At 50.0% G+C, this 25,569-nt stretch overlaps 9 protein-coding genes across 9 annotated transcripts; 4 read left to right on the plus strand and 5 right to left on the minus strand.

The window, feature by feature from the left end:
* Positions 1 to 82: 82 nt before the first annotated feature.
* On the plus strand, positions 83 to 1,274 carry BDW70DRAFT_76029 (phosphoribosylaminoimidazolesuccinocarboxamide synthase). Its single transcript, XM_073744788.1, has 3 exons — positions 83 to 301; positions 375 to 750; positions 848 to 1,274. Exons 1-3 carry the CDS (start codon positions 152 to 154, stop codon positions 1,222 to 1,224), a joined length of 903 nt encoding a protein of 300 aa, XP_073594604.1. The 5' UTR covers positions 83 to 151; the 3' UTR covers positions 1,225 to 1,274.
* On the minus strand, positions 1,256 to 2,506 carry BDW70DRAFT_139130 (CIA30 family protein). Its single transcript, XM_073737340.1, has 3 exons — positions 2,384 to 2,506; positions 2,100 to 2,333; positions 1,256 to 2,046 (listed from the first exon to the last, which is right to left on the minus strand). The coding sequence occupies exons 1-3, from the start codon at positions 2,469 to 2,471 to the stop codon at positions 1,325 to 1,327; spliced, it is 1,044 nt and encodes a 347-aa protein (XP_073594605.1). The 5' UTR covers positions 2,472 to 2,506; the 3' UTR covers positions 1,256 to 1,324.
* A 971-nt stretch (positions 2,507 to 3,477) lies between these two features.
* BDW70DRAFT_139132 (mediator of RNA polymerase II transcription subunit 12) lies at positions 3,478 to 9,504 on the minus strand. The gene is made up of 9 exons (XM_073737341.1): positions 8,467 to 9,504; positions 7,805 to 8,402; positions 7,556 to 7,760; positions 6,862 to 7,500; positions 6,508 to 6,806; positions 5,591 to 6,461; positions 5,243 to 5,537; positions 4,962 to 5,188; positions 3,478 to 4,909 (listed from the first exon to the last, which is right to left on the minus strand). The coding sequence occupies exons 1-9, from the start codon at positions 9,080 to 9,082 to the stop codon at positions 3,875 to 3,877; spliced, it is 4,785 nt and encodes a 1,594-aa protein (XP_073594606.1). The 5' UTR covers positions 9,083 to 9,504; the 3' UTR covers positions 3,478 to 3,874.
* A 1,842-nt stretch (positions 9,505 to 11,346) lies between these two features.
* On the plus strand, positions 11,347 to 13,570 carry BDW70DRAFT_151349 (SUI1 family translation initiation factor; the record flags this gene model as incomplete). The annotated part of the gene is made up of 8 exons (XM_073739282.1): positions 11,347 to 11,383; positions 11,463 to 11,513; positions 11,579 to 11,614; positions 11,787 to 11,912; positions 11,974 to 11,994; positions 13,099 to 13,173; positions 13,274 to 13,366; positions 13,422 to 13,570. 8 exons carry the CDS (start codon positions 11,347 to 11,349, stop codon positions 13,568 to 13,570), a joined length of 588 nt encoding a protein of 195 aa, XP_073594607.1.
* A 917-nt stretch (positions 13,571 to 14,487) lies between these two features.
* Positions 14,488 to 15,844, minus strand: racA (putative Rho GTPase Rac; the record flags this gene model as incomplete). The annotated part of the gene is made up of 6 exons (XM_073742619.1): positions 15,380 to 15,844; positions 15,280 to 15,312; positions 15,159 to 15,217; positions 14,915 to 15,095; positions 14,608 to 14,840; positions 14,488 to 14,548 (listed from the first exon to the last, which is right to left on the minus strand). The coding sequence occupies exons 1-6, from the start codon at positions 15,410 to 15,412 to the stop codon at positions 14,488 to 14,490; spliced, it is 600 nt and encodes a 199-aa protein (XP_073594608.1). The 5' UTR covers positions 15,413 to 15,844.
* A 242-nt stretch (positions 15,845 to 16,086) lies between these two features.
* Positions 16,087 to 19,324, minus strand: BDW70DRAFT_139148 (transcription factor domain-containing protein). The gene is made up of 6 exons (XM_073737342.1): positions 18,811 to 19,324; positions 18,538 to 18,644; positions 18,170 to 18,478; positions 17,673 to 18,110; positions 17,359 to 17,624; positions 16,087 to 17,301 (listed from the first exon to the last, which is right to left on the minus strand). The coding sequence occupies exons 1-6, from the start codon at positions 19,048 to 19,050 to the stop codon at positions 16,592 to 16,594; spliced, it is 2,070 nt and encodes a 689-aa protein (XP_073594609.1). The 5' UTR covers positions 19,051 to 19,324; the 3' UTR covers positions 16,087 to 16,591.
* Positions 19,325 to 19,562: 238 nt separating this feature from the next.
* rgd1 (putative Rho GTPase activator (Rgd1)) lies at positions 19,563 to 22,235 on the plus strand. The gene is made up of 9 exons (XM_073744794.1): positions 19,563 to 19,836; positions 19,903 to 19,956; positions 20,032 to 20,638; positions 20,689 to 20,894; positions 20,944 to 21,469; positions 21,522 to 21,665; positions 21,719 to 21,813; positions 21,869 to 21,939; positions 21,989 to 22,235. Exons 1-9 carry the CDS (start codon positions 19,654 to 19,656, stop codon positions 22,098 to 22,100), a joined length of 1,998 nt encoding a protein of 665 aa, XP_073594610.1. The 5' UTR covers positions 19,563 to 19,653; the 3' UTR covers positions 22,101 to 22,235.
* Positions 22,236 to 22,413: 178 nt separating this feature from the next.
* On the minus strand, positions 22,414 to 24,047 carry BDW70DRAFT_76332 (uncharacterized protein). Its single transcript, XM_073744793.1, has 3 exons — positions 23,429 to 24,047; positions 23,257 to 23,364; positions 22,414 to 23,196 (listed from the first exon to the last, which is right to left on the minus strand). The coding sequence occupies exons 1-3, from the start codon at positions 23,785 to 23,787 to the stop codon at positions 22,707 to 22,709; spliced, it is 957 nt and encodes a 318-aa protein (XP_073594611.1). The 5' UTR covers positions 23,788 to 24,047; the 3' UTR covers positions 22,414 to 22,706.
* Positions 24,048 to 24,158: 111 nt separating this feature from the next.
* Positions 24,159 to 25,496, plus strand: BDW70DRAFT_76233 (N-glycosylation protein-domain-containing protein). Its single transcript, XM_073744790.1, has 4 exons — positions 24,159 to 24,714; positions 24,805 to 24,860; positions 24,930 to 25,077; positions 25,130 to 25,496. Exons 1-4 carry the CDS (start codon positions 24,529 to 24,531, stop codon positions 25,373 to 25,375), a joined length of 636 nt encoding a protein of 211 aa, XP_073594612.1. The 5' UTR covers positions 24,159 to 24,528; the 3' UTR covers positions 25,376 to 25,496.
* The last annotated feature ends 73 nt before the right edge of the window (positions 25,497 to 25,569 follow it).

Raw genomic sequence — 25,569 nt, forward strand, 5'->3', positions numbered from 1 at the left:
AGCCTGAGGGCTAAGGCATGAGTACTTCCGATTCCGCAATCGTCCCCTCTCCGCCGAAGTCAACCCCGCCAAATAAATTCCCAGTGACGCATCTTTCATCCAAACTTCCTCCCAGGCCTTGTTCGAGTCGCTCTGCTCGCCAATTCTCACAATGGAAACTACCCTCACAACGACCGACCTCCAGGGCTCGCTGCCTCTTATCGCCCGCGGCAAAGTCCGCGACCTGTACCAAGTCGACGACAAAACCCTCCTCTTCGTCGCAACAGATCGCATCTCCGCCTACGATGTGATTATGGAAAACGTATGTCACACTCTAAACTTTGATTCTGATCTTCTGATTCCACTCCATTAACACGTTCTCTCTGAAACGTTAGGGCATCCCACAAAAAGGCGTCCTCCTAACCCTTTGCACGCGCAAGTGGTTTGAAATCCTCACGGCAGCCCTCCCCTCCCTCCGCACGCACTTCATCACACTTGACCTCCCCCCGCAGATCCCCGAGTCATTGCGTCCCGTGCTGCAGAACCGCGCCATGCAGGTCCGTAAGCTGCGCATCCTGCCTATTGAGGCTATTGTGCGCGGGTATATCACCGGCTCCGCGTGGAACGAGTATAAGAAGACTGGCACGGTTCATGGTATACCAATTAAAGAGGGGTTGAGGGAGAGTGAGGCGTTCCCTGATGGGCCGATTTATACGCCTAGTACAAAGGCGGAGCAGGGGGAGCATGATGAGAATATCCATCCAGATAAAGGTGAGAAATCCTCTATCACATTGCTTTGCATCTCTTCGGATTGGTGTTGCGGTGCAATAGGGCTGATAAGTGGACTAATTCTTTTCTCTCGCTGCAGCCGTCGAAATCGTAGGGGAACCCTACGCTTCGAAAATCGCCGAGCTCGCTGTGACGCTTTACAAGACCGCGCACGCCTACGCGCTTACTCGGGGCGTGATCATCGCAGACACAAAGTTCGAGTTTGGCGTTGACGAGGAGACAAACGAGGTCGTTCTGGCGGACGAGGTGCTCACGCCAGACTCGTCTCGGTTCTGGCCAAAAGATTCGTACGAGGTCGGCCGTGGACAGCAGAGCTTCGATAAACAGTTCCTGAGAGACTGGTTGGTAAAGGAAGGGCTTAAGGGCAAGCCTGGCGTGCGGATGACGGATGAGATTGCGCAGAAGACGAGTGAGAAGTATAAGGAGGCTTGGGAGCGGATCACTGGGGGAAACTAAGATCTGCGCTGGCTAGGCTGTGAGTTTCGTAATATGCGTTCTTAGATTGGAAAATATAATGGTATATGTGTACTGTACAACTCCGATACCTTTCAATCGCTTAGTCCCACTCATCGCGTAGCCCTTTCAGCCCCTTTGCCTTGTGCTCTTGCTTCCCATGTTTCTCAGGTTTAGCGTCATCCGACGCAACCCATCCCGTTCGGACACCCTCATCAACAGGTAAGGCAGCTGTTCCGCAAATTCGACGCTCCTCCTCAATCTCGGCTTCACTCATCCCATTCGTAGCCCAGATACGATGTATGCGAAGATCATAAGGGCCTTCGACCCGATCGGTTAAGCCAATGCCCACACTCTTTACTCGCTGTCTGATGATCGAAGTTTGAGGCTCCACAACAAGTCCATGATTAGTTCGGACAAAGGAGTTGAATGGTAGCAGAATTGTCTCCCATCCGGTCGAACCAGATGTCGTCCCGGACATTGATGACATGATAGTCGATGGCGGTGGAACATCGGAGAGAGCAGGCGGGATACCGGTTGGATATTTGGCTTCGGCGAGCTCGGGCGACTCTGCCGCTTCGGGTGATGCGTATGGTGAAAGGGGATCGCAGGACGAGGATTCGGAGCTCCGCACGTGGTGGTGGCGGGTGTATAATCGATGCTGGTGGATATCGGTCTCGACGATGGTGTCGGTCTGAATGTTCACGGTATAGCGACGGCCGTCGGATTTGACTCGCAGTGCTAGGTAGGTGTACGGGTCAAGGTCCCAGTATAGCCGGCCAAAAAGCCAGAAGCCCCGGTCTTGGTTGCGGAAGGCGGCGTATCCTGATAAAGAGCTTGTCATTCTCTGATCATCCTCATATGCGCGGGATATTCACCTGTCCTTTCTACCCTCCAGTTATTGGGCAGCTTGGTTGAGATAGTTCCGTGAAACCTTGCGTGCGCAGGAGTGTTTGTTGAAGAATTGGCGGGGATATAGTCGAGGCTGGCGGTACTGAACCCTCCCACAGCGCGGTCAGCCATGGTCTTGCAGCTCGCAACGGATGATTCATCTTCAAAGTCGAGTAGAGTATATGGCTTGGTTGGCGTGCTAAGAGCCTCGGTGTTCCATGCTAAATCTGTTAATACTTTAGTTAACAGGCCTTGCGGAGGCGAAACACACCAATTCTTGACAGCCGACTCAGCTCCTCTGCGCTCCGTTTAAAAAAGCCCGAGGGCTTGACAGCTAGTCGACTTGCTGTCGGGAACATAATATATATCGAAAGAGATTAATGGCTGATCGAAGTCTATGATTTCGTCTTCGTCGAAAGTCGCGATGATAAAATGTAGCACTGGATGACGTCGGACGCTCCCACCGCCTTGGCAGTATACCACCGGTCCCGGATGGGCTGACTGCATTGCTGACTCAGCATCCGAGGACGCTCTTCACTCAGCCCTATATTTCCCAAGTCTCCATCCTCCGACTCTAGACTCGCAGGCGAAGCTCAAGGGCCAGCCAGTTTCCGGCACTACAACTCATGCCGAGGTCAACCTATCAGAACTCTATAGTACTAGGAAGATGGCGCTATATCAAGAGATTATCAAGAGAATACACTTTAAAGATAGAAATGGATATCTCGCGGTACATGCTCCCTCCGACTCTCGGGATCAGAGGCTTTTACTCGAGATGACTCTCACTCGAAACGATGACACCAACCGCGGTTGTGGAATCCATCTGACAGGACCCTTTGATGTGTGAGACCTGGTCTTAACGGATAACGCAGAGAGCCGGCAGGGGCCAAGCTTGGTGGAAGACGAAAATCGGGAGTATCAAGTAACATGATGGGCGGAGTTTGGTGCTTTAAGCGTATTCGCATGACTACCTCCTCTCGACGGTCCGCAGGCTTTTATTATGGATGCGTTTGTTTCTTCTCTGTTTATTGCTATTGAATCTATGCTTGCTAGATCCATCCAAGCAATTAAAGCACAGGACCATTTACGCAGGGGGATAAGTGCTATCTTATATTTTTACCATCTACCCTTACTTACCCCCTCTTCCTTTACCAGCTCTACTACGGCTAGGTAGCTCTTCTTATACCTATATATCATTCTATCTGCCATTTGTCTTAAGCATTTGCTCGCTGAGTTCTTTCGTTTTTGGCTGAGATCTTTCCTTTTTTTCCCTACGTTCTACAAATGGAAGACCAATGTTTTAGTTCACGGGTGAGAACTACTTTTCTCTACAATTTATGCTTCAGGTTACCAAATTAGATGGGATTTCAGGCTGCAAATTTTGGTAAATCATTACTGTAAGTATAGGCAAAAATGCAATCATACACAAACCCTAGGTCCTGGGTACCTAGAGGTAAGGACCACAAATCCAAAATCAACGCCTGCCAACCTCTATGATATGTACAATTTAAAGCAGACCGTTAAGAATGCAAGTATGTAGACCAAATGCAAAGTATAACCACGCGGTGCAGTGAATAATGGAACATGCATGAGATGACCATAGACATAACCAGTAAGAAGATGATAAGCTGAAATCTTTGGTATCACGAGCGAAAAAAAAGGAAGTGAATATAAACCAAGGAGAATGCAGCACCTTTGCAACATACAGGCGTACACAAGGAAAAGATGGAAATATGTAGATGACGGGGAGGACGTATGTATACTAAGCCCTGACACGCCTGGCGTCAAAAAGTTTAAGGCTCACAGCGGTATCATTCACTCCGAGAATCGGAGCTGCATCTTCGAGAAGCTCCCATGGCCGTACTGGATATGGCCCAATGATACGGCCGCCGTTCTGAATGCGAAGACGGTCCGCAACAAGTCTCGTGTTCTCGGATAGCCCGGAGAAAGGGCCGGTGAGCGCAGCCATTTGTTGCGTTGACTGGCTTGGGTGTCCACCGGAAAGAGTTCCTGATGGGATTGGAGTCGGAGTGGAGCCGCCAGCAGCAGGGGAAGATATAGAAGCAGAGAGTTGGGAGTTGGGAATAGTGGTGTCGGCCATAGGACCTAGAAGATAGAGAAATCGGCGGTCATTCTGGAATTTGAGGAACGGAGGGCATCTCTCTCTGAGGAAGCGCACGCACTGGTGGCGTGCTTCATCTGGAAACGAGTCAATCAAAGACGCGGCGACATCCAAGGCGTGAGTTTGCAGCAAAATCCCAGGACACGGTCGAAAATTATGAGATTGTATGGTGTGGGGAAAATAGTCGGCAGCTGGGAAGAGGCGAAGGATGTTTTCTGGCAGCCGTGCTAATGAAATGCACAAGATCGATACGAGCAAGCGGGTTTGTTCCCGCAAGCTATCAGCCTTAGAGCCTGAAGCTGGCGGCACGTTGAAAGCAGCACGATGAAGCACAATTAGCCTGAGGAGTGCGGAAAACCAAAACGCGAGGGCTCGCTCGAAATTGATCTTGGACACGATGGTTGAGCCCGAGCTCGAAGCGGCAACGCTGTTCGAATTTGCCTGCATTATGATAAGTTTCTGAAGCAGAAGATCCAGCCTCTCCACGAGAAGAGGGGCTATGGATTGGACACCGGCTTGAGGAATGCTATACGCCAGCTTCTCGATGATGTTAAGGTATAGTTTCGCGCTCTCAATCGAACTTAGACTGGAAGCGCCAGAAGGCAATGACGTATCATCCATGGGTTCGTCGAACATTGCAACGGAGAAAAAGCAGCTTTCTGCTCGTTCGCGAATCTATAAAGGTCAGCGCTCAGAACTGGGAGCATTTATGGCTAATTTAATATACCTGTCGAGCTGCTTCTTGATCCATGAGGCTAACTAGACCAACCCAATGGGATCTTTTTGAACGAGAGTCTGTCACCGCAGCCTTGAACATCACATCGACAATGTGGTTCTTGACCTCGTTGCCCGCCTTCGCGTTGAACAAAAGTTTCAGTTTTAACTGGCAGTACGGGAGCGAAAAGTCGTTGTTCATGAGAATGACCCTCTCAGCTTGTGAGCTAGGCTCCGTTTCTATGTGACCGTCAGTCGACTGTACAATAGAGTTAATACTCCGTGGAAACAAACCGTCTTCAGAGTCTAGGCCCAGCAAAATATCAACTGCTTTTCCTAAAACAGTAGTGAAGGATGAGTGCCCGTCGAGCTTCTGCATACAGTACTTTAGAACAAGACTGGAGTTTTGCGCCAACAAAGTCCGTAGCAATACTACTGTGCATGCCGGAAGATCGGTGCGCCTTGACCCTAACTTTGCGTCATGAAAATCGGAATCAAATAACAAAATCGCGTCACTGATTATGTTCAAAGTCTCCTCGGGGTACTTGACGAGAAACTCTTGCTGCGCAAGGCGAAAGCGATAGGTGACCTATAAACAGAGGATCAGTAATCAGAAAGTTCGTCAGAGTTTATCAAACGTACCATGTCCGCACTGCTTTCCTCCTGAGGGAGGAGGAGCTCAAGAATGTCGAGTCGCAAACTGTCTGGGTTGGCAATCGCCCCTGTCATTTGCGCGGAAGCCGATAGCTTGTTGACCAAAAGCACGAAGCTATGGATCGTGACACATCCGACACCAATGAGAGGAGAAAGGACCTGAGACATTGTGGGCCGGGACGAAGACTTCAAGAGCCCGCAAACATATCTTACTAGCATGCCGTCGAGATATTTGGGATTGAACGGGCGCAGGTAAGCCAGATACCTGCAGGCATCTTTTGCCGACACTTTTGCTGCTCCGCCTCCATCAGTCAGAATTTTGGTAAGCGAGCTGATAATCGCGCCCATTGAAGACTCATCTAAGCCATTGCCGCAAGACAAAAGCTGACCCAGCCTTTCCTGAAAAGACGCATCGACTTCGTTGAACGCTGTTGGGATATGATCCGAAAGTGGAGATGGAGCTGCTAGTGCGGACTTGCTTTCAATTCGAGCGAGGTCCTGGCGAAGAAGAGAAACAGTACCAGAATCATCGGGAACTCGCAGTCCAAGCTCAATCAACGAGAAGACGAAATCCAAGCTGAGATTGCCGGAACGTTTGAGGCGCGCATAAGACCCAACCAGTCCTCTGAACAAGTCAGATGTGGCGCCAATAATAGATAAGGCGTCAAAGTGGTAGTTAACAGTATCAGAGACCGACGCTAGTATTATATTGTCATCGCATTCGATAGCTTGCTTGAGCACATCGGCAAGGATAGAGCAGTCTCCAAAGCGCTCTAATATTTCTCGAACGCAGTAAAACTCTCCCGACGTCAAGGCTGAGCTTCTCGAATCGAGAGAGAGAGGGCGTCCAATTATTTTTCTGGGTTGATTAGTATAGACAAAGATACAAGCTCACGATTGCTTACCTAGTCGTATCCTTTAGATGTTTTACCACCCCTTGGCGTATCCACATGCTGACCTCCGACTTGACAGCCCACGTCAAATCATGCTTTGAGAGATTTCTGTGATTGGTGTTGCTAGACTCAACCTCGAAGATGTTCGGCAGGCGTTGGCTTATTGAGGATTTTAGACATTTGATGGTAGAACTTTCTTCGTCCACCGATACCCCAGCGCGAGCTAGAAGTGTTAAGCGGAGATTACGGACGTGCTCTGGTGAACGACTCATTGGAAGTTGAGTAAGGAGACGAGCGTCAGCAGTCAGGACCTAAATCATAAGTCAGCGGTTCCTAAGCTTCAGATTGATTTACAGGGGGGTATACCTCTTCACTGGCACCATCGGACTTTCTTGCAACACCTTTAGCCATAAGCCATTGGAGGTATCTGCTGACAGAGAATGTCTGAGACCTGACGAGTTCGGATATAATGTGGTAGACGTTGTCCATGTCCAGCTGAGCTATATCCTGGACAGTGCTGAGAAAAGAGATTATATAGGTATCAATGTCAACTCCAGATACCTTCCATTTTCGCAGGAGGCGAGCTGCTGTATACACACGGTGTAGGCCAGATCGAAATGAGGTCGCCGACCACTCAAGAAGCTTGGTGACTAGAGTTAGCCTGTCTTCAAGAGCATTTAGGCAGGCCACGGAGGTAGAAGCGATGTCTTGAGGCGATCGTATTGAGTCGAATAATTGGATCACTTGTTGATGCGCAGATTGCCGTGTAGATTCCGATCGAGCACTCGGCAACTGTATTCGAGAATTGCGTTCCGCAAGGCTATCATATATTGTCTTGTCTGCGGTTTCCTTCATATTTAAGCACGAGAGAATTAGATCTCGATGCGTTTCCCAGCAGTTCGGAAGTATTAAGGACGAAGTGTGTTCAAGAACCAGTTTTCTTATGCAGCATGAAAGCCGCTCTGCAAGTGGCTGAAGCAGAGTGGGCCGTTGGAGCTCAGTTGTCTGCACGCTGGTTAGTCCGAACCTATAAGTACTCTTCACCATGATCACGACCTACCTGACGCAGCTTCCCCAGAAGCACTTCGGCCAACAGCCGTCCACGTTTTCTGTATCGCAATATACTATCCCAATAAATACCTAGCATCAGAAGCCAAACAGGAACCATGTTGAGTGAAGCGCCCTCCAAAGAGGATATAAACCAAGATAAGTACTGGTCGTGATCAAGTAAACGCTCAAAGAATAAGCGAGCAGTCAGGCTGGTTCTGCAAGATGTTAGAGATATCTTATACACACATGGGAGACGTACGCGTAAGTCATTTTCGATTTCCAGTCTGCAGATCCGCAGGCCCCTATTACTCCTTCAAGGAACTGCTGTACGCCGCTCGTCCAGTCGCGAACCCATTTTACCTCGGAGCCTACCACCAACGTGCCGCCGGTACCCTTCCTCTTGCAGGCTCGAATCTCGTTGGCACCGACACATTTAACAAGCCATACGGCTCGGTTTACCGGAATCCATTTGCTTAAGCACTGATCAAGAAGATTCTTGCCACGAATACCATGAGGAATCGTGCGACTCAGCCTGCGCAACGGCACAGAGGGATTGGCGAGGTCACGGAGCCAAGCTTCTCGTTTGTTATCCGTCAACGTAACGCGAGGCGGCGGCTTAAAGTTCGACGGGACATTAATTGTATTGTGATTCTGTCGCTTCTCCAGGGCAGCCATGAAAACGGACGAGAGCATTTGTAAGCCGGAGCGGTGCTTCAATTGCGCATAGAGTGACGGGCGTGCCGTGTTGGACTCGTTCTGAGAAACCTGCGTACGGTCGTAATGTCCCTGTTTCACCGTCTGCTCGTTCAGGACATCCTCTGGATGATTTCCGATCCATGGCGCAAAATCAGCAACTTCTAAATACAGCGAGGTTTCGTTAGCTGTGCGGGATTGAGCTTTCGGCGGTCCCAAGTTACTCACTGTCTCCTTTAAGAGCAGGCGCTATAGATGGTACTTCAACACGAAATGGGGTCGTCTGTACTTTCTTGGAGGAGTCGGATTCTGGCGCCTTTGTCGCATTGCTTCCGAACTGCTCTGGCGGCGCGCCCTTCCAGGACGGCTGCGGAAACGGGGGAGGCGACGCTGGCCGTTTACCCTGGGGCGCCAAAATAGCATCCTCCTCCGTAGCTTCCGCGCCGCTCGTTACCTCCGATATCATGGCCCGGAACGACCATACTGGGCGACCACGCCAGGAGAGCGCGGAAGGTTTTGAATTTGCTATTCCCGGGGTAACCCTCGAATCTCCGATAGTCGCCGGCGTAGGACTAGCGTCGCTTGCGGACGATTCAGCGGTTATATCCAGTTTCAGTCGCTTTGCCGGGGGTTGCCCTTCCTGCGCATCGCTCGCACTCGAAGTCAAATCGATAACGGCCGGCTGTCCGGGATGCCGCGGCAGGGCAGGCGTATACTGTTGCCCCTCAGACCGAATATCGGGTCTATTGAAAGCTTGGGAAGTGTCTCCACGTGCGGTGTCGTTATCGACATTACGCAGGGGATGGCCCCAAGATTGGCCGCCGGCAGAAGAGTTAGGTATCATGTCAATTTCATGGTGTATTCAAGCAACCGTATACTGGACATTGGAGCGACTCGTTCGGAATAAAAGCTCGAGGTGACGGCTAGAACAGATTCAGGACCAAGGGGGGCTCTGTGCGTATGCGTATCGGCCGATATCAAATTGTTCTTCACATCTCCCGCAGGTCGTCGATCGATAGTTGGCGCGGATTAGATGCGGTAAATAGTAGTCGGAGAACGGGGGGTGGCTGACGGAAAACTGCAGTGAAGGAGTTCCACCGTGGAAGCGTACAGGATAAACCTGGGAAGGTGAAGGAACCTGAGAAGGAGAAAAGGAAGCAATCCGGGAGAAGACAGGAAATGGCCGAAGACGGAGACCGAGATACCGTCGAGATCCTCCAGATAACGTAAGGACTACAGAGTAAGAGCAAGGCTCCCCAAGGCAGGAGACGATCTGACCATCTGCCAATCCTGGTGGCTCCCTCGGAGTATGGGGCGATATAACCTAACTAGCGTAAGTTTTTCGGGTAATTAATACACTCTACAAATTTTACGGAGTACCTCCCGTATCATACTATTTGATATGAGGTGGCAGTCACTCGGTAATAGACCAAGGTAATCAAAGGAATACGAAGACAACAAACAAGCCTGGATCAGTTCATTCTTGCAGTTATCATGCTTCCTGGAATGGACCAGCCTGAGGTAGCAAGAATATCAACCCTCAAAAAGAGGGACTCGTACCGACAACTGCTAGCCCATGCATCGTTAGCACGGAACATTATTTTCCAACTAATCTGTCGTCCCACCATAAATTATACTCTGTATAGTATACTATAATATTACGACTGAAGCGAGCTCAATGCGGAACTGTCGGATTCCCGGAAAGTCCGTTTCAATTGCTTGGCATCATCGGGTTCAGCCTGGACGGAAATACATCCGCTGATTGCGAGATTTAGCAATCCGATTGGGACATAGGAAGCATCACGCTAGAAGTAACTAGAGATAAGAAATCCGAGAAGATGCAAGAGGTCAGAAGGCTTATGAGTGACATTTTTGGGATTGTTTGTTTCGAAGCGAGAAGACGTGGGATGGGTACACCCTGTACGGAATGAGATTGGATAGATCGCAATGCAGCTTTGACAAAGACTGCGGCATGCCTGATAGATGTACTTTTGCTGAACGTACCAATCAGGCGAATGAGGTTTCAGGTTTCCTCGTCTTCTGCTGCTCGAAGACTCCAAGCACCTTTCCTCCATAAGCCGCATTTGACACTTTCCAGTCCAGCTGTCGAGTTGTCTTCCGAGATGCGTAGTATGAAAATACTGTGGCATGACACAACCGTATGATCAAAGGCGACTTCGACCTTTCTTTTTCCGCATGCTGGGGATTTATATGTACCTGGTTATACAATTAGCCGGGAATAATGAAGGGCGTCTGCGGCCAGCAATAGCCGATCCACATCCTCTATGTGCAAGCTGGAGAATGAGCGCTGTACAAACGGTCCCAAGACAAAGAAAAAGAAGCCTTCGAGGACGATCAGAGGCGTGAGACAACAAACACAATGATGACTAAGCAGGTCTTGTGCCCAAGAGGTCCCGATAGGCACAGATGGTTGACATTGCTGTACCAAAGCATCAAAGAAATCCGGGCTACAGAGTGCAGGCTGCAGTGCTACGCTGGCTACTTCAAACTGAAACTGAGAGCAGATCCCGGGAAACAAGCATTACCCATCTTAACCGGTTCAAGACTCAGGACGACTCATTTGCCGCTAGTGTTCCTGATCAGTCGAGGTACAGAGGCAGCAGTAAGGGACGTGTCGTGCAGCAGGGATTGTTAGGGGGGAAATACCAAAAATTTTTGACGGCGATGTCTCTAGGCTATTCATCCTCCTGAGATACGCTTGTGAAGCCACTAATGGAAGAATAAATGTTACTGTTCTGGCTCCGGGAGTAAATCAATACGACTGTCAGCGTAATACAAGAACAATCCGATCATAGTCTGTGACTTTCGGAGGCTCTTACAAGCCTGATTGAATAATTACATGCAGAAATTGGTTATCAGTATGGCCCGTAGGCGAACGCACTGATCTCGTGAGCGAGTAGCGTCAGGTTGAGGAGCTTTCTAGCTTTCTGATACCCCAAGATAAGTTGGCCCCAGAGCCAGACGGAATCGGCCCCGAGCTTGCCGCTTTAGGTCTGGCGGCCAACCATCGCGAATGCCAGCATCGCCTCTTACCTGGGGATCTCTTCGCGAGCCAACGGTATCAGCTTCGGAAGTTCACAATCAAGAATGACGTCCAAAAAAGATATGCGAAGGCTTGACCTCGGTATGCTATCGCCCAAATATCTTGAAGATTATGGCGCTCTCGCTCAGAATCCTTGGTCGCTAACATAACGATGTTATAGCTATTCCCTACGTTGACCCGCCTAAGGACAAGAACGATGCGGACATGACCGGTACATTAATCTCACCATCGAGACATCCTGAAGACTCGTATCAGCCAGTTGACCGTTTGGTTTAGGGGCCATGTCCAGCACAATGCCTATGGCAGCGGTGGGTTTGCTCCTCGAGCCCTTGGAATTTATGCAGCAATAACTGACAGTCCTTATAGATGTTTACACGCAACAGGTGAGTCGGGAATTGCCTCAAACCGGTCACTTTCAAAGTGCGCTACTCACCTGACACTTTCTGCTGTCCAGGATGATCGGATGGTATGTGCCGCCTACCAGTCGTTTTCAGGAGACTAACAAGTACTAGGGTCGCTATGGTCTTCTCGCTTCAATCCTGGCTTGGTGAGACCGAAGAGCAAAGGAAGAATGCTACAACACCAGCATACATGTCTGTTGGAATGTCTTGTATGTTGCGCTATCTATACGTGACTTTGAAACGACCGTAACTGACTTGCGACGGTTATAGTGATGGCTTTAGCTGTTGTATGTCGTCGAGCTCTTGGGAATATCTTTGGAAAAGACGCGCAGGATTCTAATGTACCCTTCGCAGACCTACCTCCCCTTATTCCTTCCTCCTACGGCCCCCCGCGGCGCCGCCGTTCCGACGCCGTCTCCGACACCAGCTGCGTAAAGCCGCCCAGATTTCTTCGGTTCACGATAGAGTTGAAATGGTGTAGCAGAATATTCGGAGTCCAAGCACTTGCGGCGTTTTCTATATTCACGATAAGGGAGGTGGGGGCCGGCATGATGCTAATCTCACCATATATCGACTTCCTTTCGTCAGCGCAGATGTATCGCTTATAATTATTTTATAATAAATTGATATTGCAGTGACTCTATTTTCCAGGATGCCATATCACAGTACTTCCATACAAACCTGGGGCGAGGTCGGAGGCTCGCCACTGCTTGCCACATCATCGGAATAGGTCACGCACGCTACACATATTTTTTCCTCGCACATCGGCAGCGTGCCAGTAGGCTTGGCGCATCGGGCTCCTTATGCGATAGGTTCTTGAGTAATACAGGGCTTGCAGAGGCCAAAGAGAAAGGCCAAAAACCAAGTACGCCGTGCGGCCGTAGAGTAATTGGGCGCAGTAGGTGGGCAAAACCGCTTAGTCACCGACATACCGCCTTTCCCCACAACCTAAGGCCACCAAGTCACTGCGCCCCTCAAAAGGATCTTTCCTTCCTTCATCCACATCACACACTACTCCAACGCTCCATACTTCAGAACACGCAGACCCGCGATCGCTATCACTGAGATTTATTCTCCCCTCCTGTTTTAATTACAATAACCGCTTTTAAGGGCCGTTTACGACTAAAGGCCGAGTTTATGTCCATCGAAAACCTTAAGACCTTCGGTAAGGCCTTGCCACCCCTTTCTCAGCGCCTGCTCCCAGCAGCTTGCGATGCGCCCAGCTCGAGAGGATGACTGCCTGCTACGCTTGTGGAACTGGCTATCTAGCCATTCTGCGAGTGCAAGCTGCAAGAAAAAGCCAGCTCCCTGCTTACTCTGCGTTATGCGATCTACGTGGGCCCTTCTGGCGGGGTAATTCTGGTTAAGATCCCAGGCTGACACGTGCTTCTACAGACCCCTTCGCCGAAGCTGACGAAGATACCGGCGAGACTAAGCAGTCTCAAAACTACATCCATATACGGATTCAACGTACGTTCGACTTTCCCTTTATCCTTGACTTTCAGTCTCCACCGGCTACGAGCTCCATCGCACCTCACCGCTTTTGGACTCGATACTAACGTCACTCCAGAGCGCAATGGTCGAAAGACCTTGACTACGGTCCAGGGTCTCCCTAAGAAGTTTGATCAGAAGAAGATCTTGAAGGTGATCAAGAAGAAGTTCGGTATGCTCTTTGTGCCTTGCTAGCCTCCCGACAGCGTAGCTAACATGAGCCCTAGCTTGCAATGGCACCATCGTCAATGACACCGAGATGGGTGAGGTGATTCAGCTTCAAGGAGACCAGCGCAAGGATGTTCAAGAGTTCTTGACCGACAAGAAGGAGGGTCTTGAGCTTGATGCCAAGACCATCAAGGTCCACGGTTTTTAAGCCAGAAGCCACGTCCCGTTCCGGTCCCTTCTTCCCAGTCCAAGTTATCGCCGAGATAGCAGCCGCGACGGGTCGTCTATCGTTACCCACATATTCGTTGCATTAGCCTAACTGCGAGGATAATGGTGTTGGACTTCCTTCGTTCGGCGTGCTGGACTTGGGCCCCGTGTCGAAGCGATGCACTTATCAACTCATCCGTGATATCGTGAACGGGCGATACGGGAGAGTTATTCGTATCGAAGTACCTACCAATATAGAGGGGTTCTTGAGGGGGATTTCGTGTCTTCGTATTCTTAGTTCTACCAGGTAGCTAATCAAGCAAGTCCTGTGTTTCTATTCTGATTCTTGACCGTGGTTTCATGATAGTGGGAGTTTTTCCGCAATTTTCTGAGCCGCTCCTTACTACAAGACAGTTGTATTCCATGAAGTTGATATCTCGTTTTGCGATTCGATGAGACTCTGGAGCTTTCCGAGTCCCTTGAATTTATAATGCATTACCCTTTCCTGAGCTCCTTTTTGCGCGGAAAGAAATGGCTGCACAGCAAGGAAAGCATTAAAAGCCCATAAAAAATATGATAAGAGTACAACGGTATATCTATAGGCTGGCGGATGTATGTGGGCATGGAATTGTATAACGTCTTACATCTTTATACTGGGGTGGCCTGAAAGAAAATATGCAAGACGACAGAAACCCTCTCTTGTATTCCGACAAACTTTAAGTGAAAGAAAGAAGGAAGGAACAGGAAATGTAGAACATCAGTATCATGACACCGGACTAGGTGGACAAAAAAGTACTCAAAAAAATCATAAAAATCGGGGATGGGGAGTATGGTCCCCAGCAACCGAAACGCCGGATTAGTTATTTATATTATTAGTCAGGAGCAAGACAGAAATATAGAATATGGAGCGATTGCGCTTCACAGAATCGTACACTTCTTGTTCCTCTGTTTCGTCGCCGGTCGCGGGTTCAGAACAGCACTAAGGGAGTCACTATTAGCTCCAACATAGACAAAAACCATAATCGTTGGATAGCATACCGAATGGCTTCGTCGAACACGCTCTTAAGGTTGCGTTGCGTTAGGGCAGAGCACTCGAGGTATTTGTGTGCTCGGATCTCCTTCGCCACAGCCAGAGCCTGCTCATAAGTAACGGGCTCCTGCTTCCTCATGCGGAGGCTTTCGAGCTGGGCGGGGTCGTCTCGCAAATCGAGCTTGGTGCCAACTAGGATGATCGGAACGTTGGGGGCGTGGTGTTCGATTTCCGGGAACCACTGCAGCGAAGTCAGCAACCTATCGTCCGGAGTATAGTATACTACGAAGCATTTCGTAAAGGTGGGGGATATACCTTAGACTTGACGTTGTCGAAAGACGGGGGGCTGACGATGGAGAAGCAAATGAGAAATACATCGGTTTGGGGGTAGGACAATGGGCGAAGTCGGTCGTAATCTTCCTGTCCAGCAGTATCCCAGAGTCCTAAGCTGATCGGTCTACCATCGACCATGACACTAGCAGTATAATTGTCGAATCTGTGGTAACCGGTCAACAAAGGTTCATTGCGCTAGAGGGAAAGGAGGAGCGCGGTGACGGACACGGTGGGAATGTATTCGCCGGGAAAGGCATTGGTCGTATAAGAAATGAGAAGGCATGTCTGAACGTCGGATTAGCGAATGGATGTCGATTTCGGGGAGAGAGGGGGGGGCAGATGTTCACCTTGCCGACAGCACCGTCGCCCGTCACGACACACTGTTGCGGTATTAGCACAGTGGTTCTGGCTTGCGGGAGAAGAGGAGATAGGCTGAGTGTTCCTGACCTTCAGGGACTGAGTAGCAGGTCCAGTCGCCATTGCCACTCAAAAAACCAAAGATATATACACGATTGGGGCGATAACCAAACGGGCTCGGGGTATCAATCGATCCAGCGACGCAAAGGATATAAATATGAGGTATGCCGGGCGTGGGAGAGGCGGAGACAGGTAAACGGGGGTATCTGCACGGAAGAACAGCACCGGGTCGATCAGTCAGGAAAGGTCGAGCAGCGGAACCGGAGCCGGAGACAAAGCGGGAGAATACAGAGGAAGAACGGAAGAAAATTGCAAAGAAACAAAGAACACGAAAGGATGGAGTAAAAGTAGGGTGGTTGCTGGAGGAAGAGGCAGAGAGGCGAGAGAGAAGGAGAGGTTGGAGTTGGTTAAAGTTCTGGTGCAAAGGGTAAGGGACAGACAGGCACAGACACAGACTACCTACAACAACAGACTAGGGAGAGAGCTCACCTTGGCTTCTCCGAGACCTTGACACTTGAATGGGAGTCCCAATCTGATCAGTAGGATTTTAGTTTGATAGCAGACAACCAACCACGCGGTCCTTTTGCCTCTTTCACCAGCTCGGCGCCTGGCAAGCTCCGACCAGCGTCCAAGAGCGTCCGGCGCCAATGATGAGCCAGTCTCTTAGGAGAGATAAGTCGTCCATAGTAATTTTTATTAGATACTGTATCTAACATTCAATGGGTGAATTTGTTAAAGACCTCCTGAACCATACCTGGCCCAACCGCGGTTCATCTATCCTGGGTTTCTAGGCTCGTTAAGTTTTAAATGTGATTTTGGTGATGAATCCTTATCCTCTACGATACTTGTAACAGCCAGACAGCCACTCGAGCCGAGATCTGGCGAAGGACTTGGAATGCGCAAGCCATTCCGCGGCTGCCACTCATCTGTTGGCCGCTCAGTTCGCTTTCGTGTGTTCTTGCCACTGTCGGTCTCTAGTCTCCAGCCGCCAGATTGATTGGTAGTAATTAGTAGTGAAATTCTGAACGTGGACCGTCAATGCTCATGTCGAAAACATGCGGGGTTCCTGATCCACACTCGTAAAGCTTTGATCACCTAGTCCAAATTTCAACCCTCACAGCGCTCAGTCTTTGCGGAAAGCAGCTCTAATGGTATCTTAACTAAATAACCTAATAGGTCCAAACCATTGTTGCATCCAACCTTGCAACAAGATACTTTTATATAGAGAAAACAATCGAGCTACTATATAGCTGGTGGGGCCGTAAATGTATCAGGGAACCCATCAAAGACCCAGTTGAGGGAGTCGAATACTTCAGAGAATCCTGCTTCATTGAAGAATGCCCCTTCCTGGTCGAAGTTTGGCGAATACATCAAATCAGGATCCTCTAGGGACCCGTCTGATTGCCGAGGAATTGCCGCCGAGACGTTCGGATTAGAAGCCGCGGCCTGTGTATCTTCGGTGCTCTTCAAGGGCCGGAAACGATGCCGCCAGCGCCAAACTGTGTCGTAAACGTGGCTCATGCTCATGCGGCATCGCACCTTGAGGAGCAATGTATCTTCCTCGGCATCCTCAGGAGTACCGGCGTTCCACATTTGGGCTAGAATATCTGCAAGTCGAACAGGCCGGTCGTGATCCATCACACTGATCCTCCTTAGGGCTGAGATTGCCCCATTGAATAATAATTTTCCGTGTTCAAAGTCAATGTGTCGTCGGAAGTCGCTTTTCAATAATTTCATGAGAGCAAAAGCTGCTGAAACGATCATCTGAAGAATGTAATTCGTTGCATGCCCAATGAGCTCCCCCGGGGAGGTTTCGAGATCTAGTACTCGACCGAGGAACGATGTGGTAGCGATAAAAAGCTTCGTCAAATCATCACTTCGAGCATTAGAGCCTAAGAACACAAAGTACCGTAAATGTAGTTCCGCTGCTCGCAGATGAATCATATTTATGGCTGCCCGGACAAGTTAGCGAAAAGAGAACGAAAAGTGTAGATAAGGTGAAGCCGTACAGGAAATATCCCTGCCGAACCCAAGCTCCATTTCACGGAGCTCATTTTCCAAAAGCTGCGCGATCAAAAGCTTTTCGGAACTAATGAACTCTGCAGGGTCTGGTCTACTACTGTAGAGAGATTTTGTTACTCGATCACAGAACTTCTCAATAAGTAAGCGTGTTCGTAGATCCTCCGAAGGATGATAATCAGCATCCCGAAGAGATGCAGGTTCAAGCGCCCAATCGTAGATCGTTCCTGGGGGTTGCCCATATCCCGTGGCGACACTGACAGGAAAGTGAGTCAAGTACGTCCGCATTTTCGAGTCCACTCACTTTTGTGCTACAATATTGCATATCACCCATGTCTGCAGCCGATCCTTTACGGCTTCTCCATGACCTTCCATCCGGAATGTGGTGAATTCTTCAGCTTGAACAGGACGATGAAGCCCAAGCTGCATGGAAATTTGCATCATCAATCCGCAAAGCATGAACGTAGCGTCCGTCCTCTGGCTGGTGGTAGGGAGCGGCCAAGTGCAAAGAAGACATAAGGCCTTGACAACACGGTAATCTTGCGGTACGCTGGTTATTGTGGACCATAATAATCTACTGAATGGCCCTGATAGTGCGCTGAGAAGTCCTGGCTCTGAAGGGGCGCGTCGGCTGGCAACGCAAATTATTGTCCATGCTTGAAGCGGACAACGGCGAAGGTACTCTTCAGGGGGTTTCAGGGGGTTTAGAAGAGGGAGAAACGGGTGATAATATTTGAAGAATCTGGACTCCATGAGCATCCAGTATATCTTAGTGGAGAAATCTATGGGGGGACAACATACTGGTCAAACAGCCTAGCTACCCTTTGCCTGGACAGGGAGACATCTTCCAGTCTCCAGACACCGTCGTCCTGAGACAGCATGGACCCTTCGCTGTGCATAGTCAAGGGTGTGGCTAATGTCTGCGGTTCCAGCTTAGCAGACAGAGTCCGCCCTCGACTTACATTCGCAGTATCAGGGCCATAGCAGATGCCCTCAGGGGACTGGGACATCTTGGTACTGGCTCTATTCTCAGGAGCATGGGCATGGCTGCCGTCGCTAGAAAGCCGCTGGCGGAGAGCCGCAATCTCGCGCTCCATCTCAGCATTGCGCCTGGCGGCATTAGTTAGGGACGGCGTAATGTGTTACACTTTTGGCAAAGGCATTCTTACTTTCTCTTTGAGATGCGCTTGAAGGACGGCTCGACCTTGCATTCTATGTTAAGCCGTCGACAACGCGAGCAGGCGTCCGCGGGTGTCTGAACAATATCACATCGCAGCTATGACAGTTTTAGCACGGTGCGTTTAGCCAGATGTTTACTGTGCCGGTGGACAGGGATGGGGTAGTGCGCATTCCCGGGTCTACTAGTTTGTTTGTTGCTTGCGACCCATCATTGCATATGCGATCAACCAAGTACTCCGAGGTGGGTTTGGCGATGAACATACCTTTTGCTGTTTACACTCGTTACACGCCTTCCGACACCCGCCCCGCCGCTTCCCCGTAACAGGCGGGGTCTTCTCCATGTCTCCGGGCTCCGAAGGCCTGACTGAGAAGTCAAAGCCCGTCAGTGGGCGCGGAAGTCTAGGGTTGTTCCGAAGGTCGCTAGGGGAGCCGGGAGGTGCCGTCAGGCTCGCATGCGGAGGGTATCCATTCTGTGCCAGTATACCCCGGTACTCGAGGTCCATCGGTATAAATCAGAACTCAGTAATCGCCGGAAAGGAACCGAGGGGCGTATGAACACATGCGATATGGAGAATGCAGCAGCCAGGAACTTGGTGCAGGTGCCGCAAATCGGAGAAGAAAAGGTGGTCCCCGTCACAGGCGCGAATCTCGGCACTTGCAGGGCTGCTGACTCATCAGGTCTATAGGCCCTCGCCAGCTTACGACCAATTTCTCTTCGGACATAGATGAAAGACCTTTATTTAATCTCAATAATCACTTGGTAAAGCAACCTGAATGCCAAAGACTTCCTGATAAACTCTGCATATTCATACCGAGTTAGTACTTTAAATTGAGGCTGGGACCGTGGTCAGCCCACTCTGTAATCACGTTACTTGTGCGGCCGTGCCTGACCAAGCCTCACACTAGGCCTAATCCAGCTGAACGCCTCATTCCGCCCCACCCGGGGATAAGCTGGTGACCGCATAGTACGGGCGCTTGCCTAGGCTTCCTCATTATTGTTCGACCAGCTGTGTTTCTTTTTCCGCTTGAGTCGTGCGCGCTCTCTTTTTTTTTTCTGGGAAGTTAATTGTTCCACTCTCTATTAATTTCTACCGCCAATTGTACACATGGCGGATGCCACTCTCCACGATGGCCCCGCGCCCAATACCCCATCTTCCGGGGATCAAGGAGTGCCACCCTTAAGCGCTGGATCTGGTGCCCCTTCTGCTTCAGGCCCGGAAGTTCGCGCGGGGGGCCCTGTTGTTTCAGAAGAGTTGAAAGCCCGTTTGGATAAAGTGATCTATTCAGACGTAAGGAGAAACTGCGCGGAGATCTGGTTGCGTGCGCGGACATTCCACTGACCAGCAGCCACATAGATCGGCGTAGCAACTCTCCTGACCAGGTTGAAGCAGAGCATTGCCTCCGCAAGGGTGAGTAAATACAATTCAATAACACAAGAACTTGTCAATGCACGTATGCGCTAACGGACAAAATGCCCTATATAGGACTTTGCATCATTTTTGAAAAAGAGATCAATTTTGGAAGAAGAGCATGCTCAAGGCTTGAGAAAAGTATCGCGGGCTCTGTACGATGCGGCACACAAATCCGAAAATCGCCAAGGCACCTATAGCTATGGCTGTGTTGAGATCAATGGGTTTCATGACCGCATGGCTGATCACGGGCTTCAGTTCGCCGCGTCTTTGCAGCAAATGGCCGATAATCTCAATGAACTCGCTGGGAACATTGAGCGAGGGCGGAAGCAATGGAAACATGAAGGGTTGAGTGCGGAGAAGCGAGTGCTGGAGGCGGAAGCTTTGGCCGAGAAAGCCAAGTCCAAATATGACACTTTGGCAGAGCAGTATGACCGGGTAAAGACAGGAGAGAAAGCAGGCGGAAAGTTCGGCTTCAAGGGTACTAAATCTGTTGCCCAGCAGGAGGAAGACTTGTTACGCAAAGTTCAAAGTGCAGACTCGGACTACAAGGCCAAGGTTCAAGCCGCCCAGACGGCTCGACAAGAGCTGATCTCGACCCATCGGCCTCAGGCTGTACACAACATTCAGCAATTGATCTCTGAGTGCGACTCGGGACTTGCTCTGCAGATGCAGAAGTTCGGTGCGCTATTTTGATGCCATACTTGCCGCAACTGCTGACTGTGTTCCTAGGAACGTTCAATGAGAAGCTGCTGCTAGGGCAGGGCTTATCCATCAGTCCATTAAAAGAACCAGGGGAGGGTGCCGCTGCTCCCAAGAGTCTCCGGGAAGTAATCCAGCAAATTGACAACCAGAAAGATTACCATGATTACATTCTAAGCCATGAGTTTAATCCTGGCGCCGTGACCTCCGAGCAAATTCAATACCATCGCCATCCTGTGAGTTATGACGTCTTCTGATCTGTTTCTCTTGCTTAACCTTCTGCAGACACTAGGAGGACCAACTGCACCACCTGTTTCTAGTCCTCAGAGTACACAGACGAAGCGGCAGTCTGTTGTAGTTCCTCAACCCGTCTATCAGCCACCTACTTCCACCCAAGCTCCTCAAATCCCGATCCAAATACCAACATCAGGCCCACTAGAGAGCCCTCAGTCAGCCCCGTACCCTCAAAATCCAGATTCGTTTGCGCCACCACCCTTCCAGCCGCCGTACCCAACTGCGTCAGTACCTCCTCCTGAGCCGCAGCCCTTGAACCAACCGCTGCCTCCGGCGCCAAAAGAACCATATCCAGCCCCGGGAAGTGGCTATTCACCAAACTTGAACCTTCCTCCGCTGAAGCCTGTCTTTGGAGTCTCGTTAAATGAGCTGTACGCTCGTGATGGGACGGCTGTTCCGATGATTGTGTATCAGTGCTTCCAAGCAGTGGAGTTGTTCGGGCTCGATGTCGAGGGTATCTACCGGCTCTCTGGAAGTGCTACTCACATTAGCCAGATGAAGGCTTTATTCGACAATGGTAAGTGCCCCCAAGCTATCTGCTGGAGGGCTACTCATTCTTTTTATGGCAGACTCGTCCCAAGTCGACTTCACCAACCCAGAGAGTTTTAACCATGATGTGAACAGCGTTGCAGGTCTCCTGAAACAGTTTTTTAGAGATCTGCCAGATCCATTGTTCACGTCACAGGCGTATTCCAGCTTCATTGACGCAGCCCGTAAGTTCTCGAATGACGTCTAATCAATGTCTAATGCTGACATATTCACCCAGGGATTGACGATGACATACAACGACGGGATTCGCTTCACGCAATTATCAATGGTCTCCCGGACGCCCACTACGCTACGTTAAGAGCTTTGATTTTGGTGAGCCTGCATTTTAAGCCTTCATTTCCGCTTGGGTCTTGCTAATTCAGTATAGCACCTGAACAAAGTCCAAGAACATTACACTCAAAACCGCATGAACGCAGGCAACATCGCAATTTGTTTTGGGTATGTCCTTGCACAAGTATAAACTCAGTATACCGCTAATTGCACTTAGACCGACTTTGATGGGTGCAAGCTCAGGCGGCAACATCGCAGATGCCGGCTGGCAAGTACGCGTCATCGAAACCATACTCGAGAACACGTTCCAGATATTTGACGACGACTAGACAAACTGCGTGCATTATTAAACATAAGGGACCATTCCTGCGAACATGCGAGGCTGGTTTCATTCATTATGAATACTTTTGGTTGGTACCTTGTTCTAACGCCGCTAGTTGTATATCTGGTCCTATTCTTCCGGCTCTGTTCAGTAGCGTTCTACCTGCTATTGTATTGTACGTACTACCTATCTTTTGACGCGTTATTGCCTAATGTTTATGTGACACGCGAAAGAATCCTCCTTCATATGGTATATCTTCAATTTTGTGATTGAGGTTCAAGAGCACAGTAGATAAGTACAAGAGTTGAAAGGCACATTTCTGGAAAGCGGAGTATAATAGTACAATATGAGACGCCATGACAAAACGCTCGTAAAACTATCAAGTAGGCCAGCCACGAAGGCCGGAGTAGAACGCCGATGGATTGGATTTAAAACAATGTTTCGAAGTCCGTTATGTCCCAGATACCCAGGAAACATATGTTCATATAAATAGTCCTATGTCGCATTGGAGTAGGGCAGGGCAATATTATATGTCAATGTAAAGGTCTCGGGCTGGGCCGGAAGCGGCTTCTCTGTACAGAAGCCATGAGGCGGGAAAACAGGCCTAGCAAGATTACTTCCTCAATCCCATTGCTGCATCTTTCATCGCCTCATAACGGTCGGCGAATGACATTCCGGTGGCAAAGAAAGGACTGCTGAGATCGTCGACAGATGTTGGGGTGGCATGACCCCAAATGCGCCAACTCTCCTCTTCACCCATCCATCGGAGTTTTTGAAGAACGATGTATTCTGTGCAGTCCTGCTGCTTGACGGCGTTCTCGGCCGAAACGGCGGCTCCTGGTGCTTGCGGCTTGACCTTGCCTGTCGACTGGCGACTTGTGATGCGGAGGACAACCTGGCGCACGCCGGAATCGGGAAGCTCGGGAATTTGAGTAGCGCGGTCGGAGACGACACGCATACCAGTGAACCAGGTTGACGGGGAGCGGATGTACTTGTCCAGAGACCAGGTTACTTTCTCGCCTTTGCGGCGGGCTTCAATTCGACCAATAAGGTTATTTGCGAGGCCGGTGCAGCAGATGTTGCGCAGTGTAGCGGAATCTCCCCTGCAAGCAGAGTTGGTTAGCAATTGATACACGAGATATATAGGGACAAGGAATGCTCACTTAGCGAATGCAGAGTACATCCGTTGGTGCATTTCGCGAGCTACTTGCCGTCTTTCCTTCAATCGTAGCGGGAGCCCTCTACCATCCGTCTTGCTGTAGACCACGAGCCTATAGCTAGTTAGCTAGACTCCAATCATTCAAAGCAGACGCAGAGGAACAATGCGACACCCACCCTAGGAAGTTTTGGAACCATGACTTCAGCCACAGCCATTCATAATGTAAGCGCTCCTTCGGTTGTTGAAAGATGGACGGCATATCCCGCCACAACGGCTTTATGAAAGTTCCCGGTAGCAGTCCAATATCCTGGGGCAGATCGGCCCGTGACATGCCCTGCCCTCTGACTCTCATACTGGGTTGTGCGGGCTGCTTTACCGACAAAGTTTGTGGCATGCCTCGCAGTTCGCGGTTGCGTTGGGAAGAGAGTGAGAACTGTCGGCATTGCGAGGAAGCGGCTGGCGGATACGACGAGAGGATAGCGCTACGCGTTCGAGCCGCTGAGAGCAGCGGAGCGTTCGAAATAGAGGACGCCATTGTAAGACTGAGCTCTGAGACGACTGGATGTTCGAACTTGTGAAATGTTGCTACGATTTTTTGGCGGAGCGATAGCAAACTCACGTGACTATCCAAAGTGAGGGACTTGATATTGTCCGCAAGGTTAGATCCTCTCTTTACCTCGCACGCTTTCCTAAGGCGTTGTCGATCTGCGTTGACACCGTCAAAACTCGCTATTCTTGTGCTATTCTTCTCAGCATTCTTGATCGCTTGCGGGATAATCAACAAACAACATCTGTTTCTCGAGGGAAGCAAACGAGCATTGAACAGTTTAGGGGCCGGCGCCGGAGTTTCCCAATCTCGGACCACATTCCCATCACATCGTTCTCTCAACTTTGATTTTGAGTAGACTGTCTAACGGCTACATATGCCGTATATTTAAGGCTGGCTCCTCGCCGTGATGATGTTGCTCCTCCGCCCTTCTCTCCCCGCCGCGGATCGTCTCCTGAGCCTGACTTAATAAATGCCCGTTCAGCGTCTAGCCTAGTTTCGCCTACGTCCTATTTCCCCTCCATTGCCATTCCACAGTTCGGGCTCAGAGACAAAGAAGTGGCTTCTTCCGACTCGGCGGCCGCCGCGCCGCCCTCCCCGGCTTCTACGTCCCATACATCCACCAGCAATGACGCCGGCCATACGATCCCCTCAGCCCTACATCCACGGGTTGCAGTCATCTTGGGAGTTGACCGGAAGTGGTGGGTGCCTTTGCTCGTTTGCCGTGCTATGAGTACCGCCCCAGCGGCTTGGTGGGGGCTCCGATGTGCCTTCACTTTTCTGGCGGAACTTCTTCGTATTCGACCTGGCATGGGACATGAGGGATGGGCGGCGGCGATTGTCGGCAGTGTTAGCCAAAATTGGGACGTTGAGAGAAGGTTTCGGGTGACGGAGGTAGCGCTGGCTATTATGTGGGTATGTGACACAGTTCTTCGCGTTTAGCCCCAGGTCTCTTTGAGGGCAGGGGTAAACGTCCAATCGCTGTTGGTTAACTGACACTTATAGTGCTGTGCATCTGCATATCTTTCATATTTTTTTGCTGATTGTATGATGTCTCGTTGGTACGTCATTTGCATTTACGCTGTTTTCTTGCTTAAGGAGACTTGTTCTCACTGCTTATCTCATTTCAGGCTGTTGAATTATACCCCACCGGCTGTTGTTATCCGTCTTCTTACAACGAACGGCTTGATTGCATATATGACTTCTTGGGTTCTTTATCTCTCTGGCGCATCCTCTGATCCTCGTCTTTTGTTACCAGCATGGATCTCAATTACAACTGTGAGAATCAAATCGTACAACCTTCTACTACTGAATTGCTGACTTCTTGTAGACTTTGACGTTTCTTTATCATGCTACGCAAAATCACGCGACGATCAAGCGTGAAACTGCTGCCTCGCTCCTCGTCGTATCAGTTGCTAGTTTTGTCAGCATGTCTTCGCTTCTTTTGCAGCTACACTTGACCCGCGAGAACGAACCCGAGGTACCGCTCTTCGTTTTGACGCGGAAGATATGGGACTTCGCTGTGACTATAGTCCAGCGTATGCGTGTCGCAAATGACCATGTCGGAGAGCTGTAGCTATGTATATTCCGGCAATTGCACCATACTCAGCTCTTGGGACGATAATCTGTATCATGTGACGAACGCTCCATATCAGTCTATAAAACGGTGCATAGAGGCTGAACATAAAAGTGGATTTCTGCGTGCCCTACAAGCTACACTCTCGTGCTTAGGTCACGGAGATGCTAAAATTCCCAATTGAATTCTATCCG

The sequence above is a fragment of the Aspergillus foveolatus genome (assembly GCF_047715535.1).
Source record: "Aspergillus foveolatus strain CBS 279.81 unplaced genomic scaffold BDW70scaffold_35, whole genome shotgun sequence".
Taxonomy (NCBI): domain Eukaryota; kingdom Fungi; phylum Ascomycota; class Eurotiomycetes; order Eurotiales; family Aspergillaceae; genus Aspergillus; species Aspergillus foveolatus.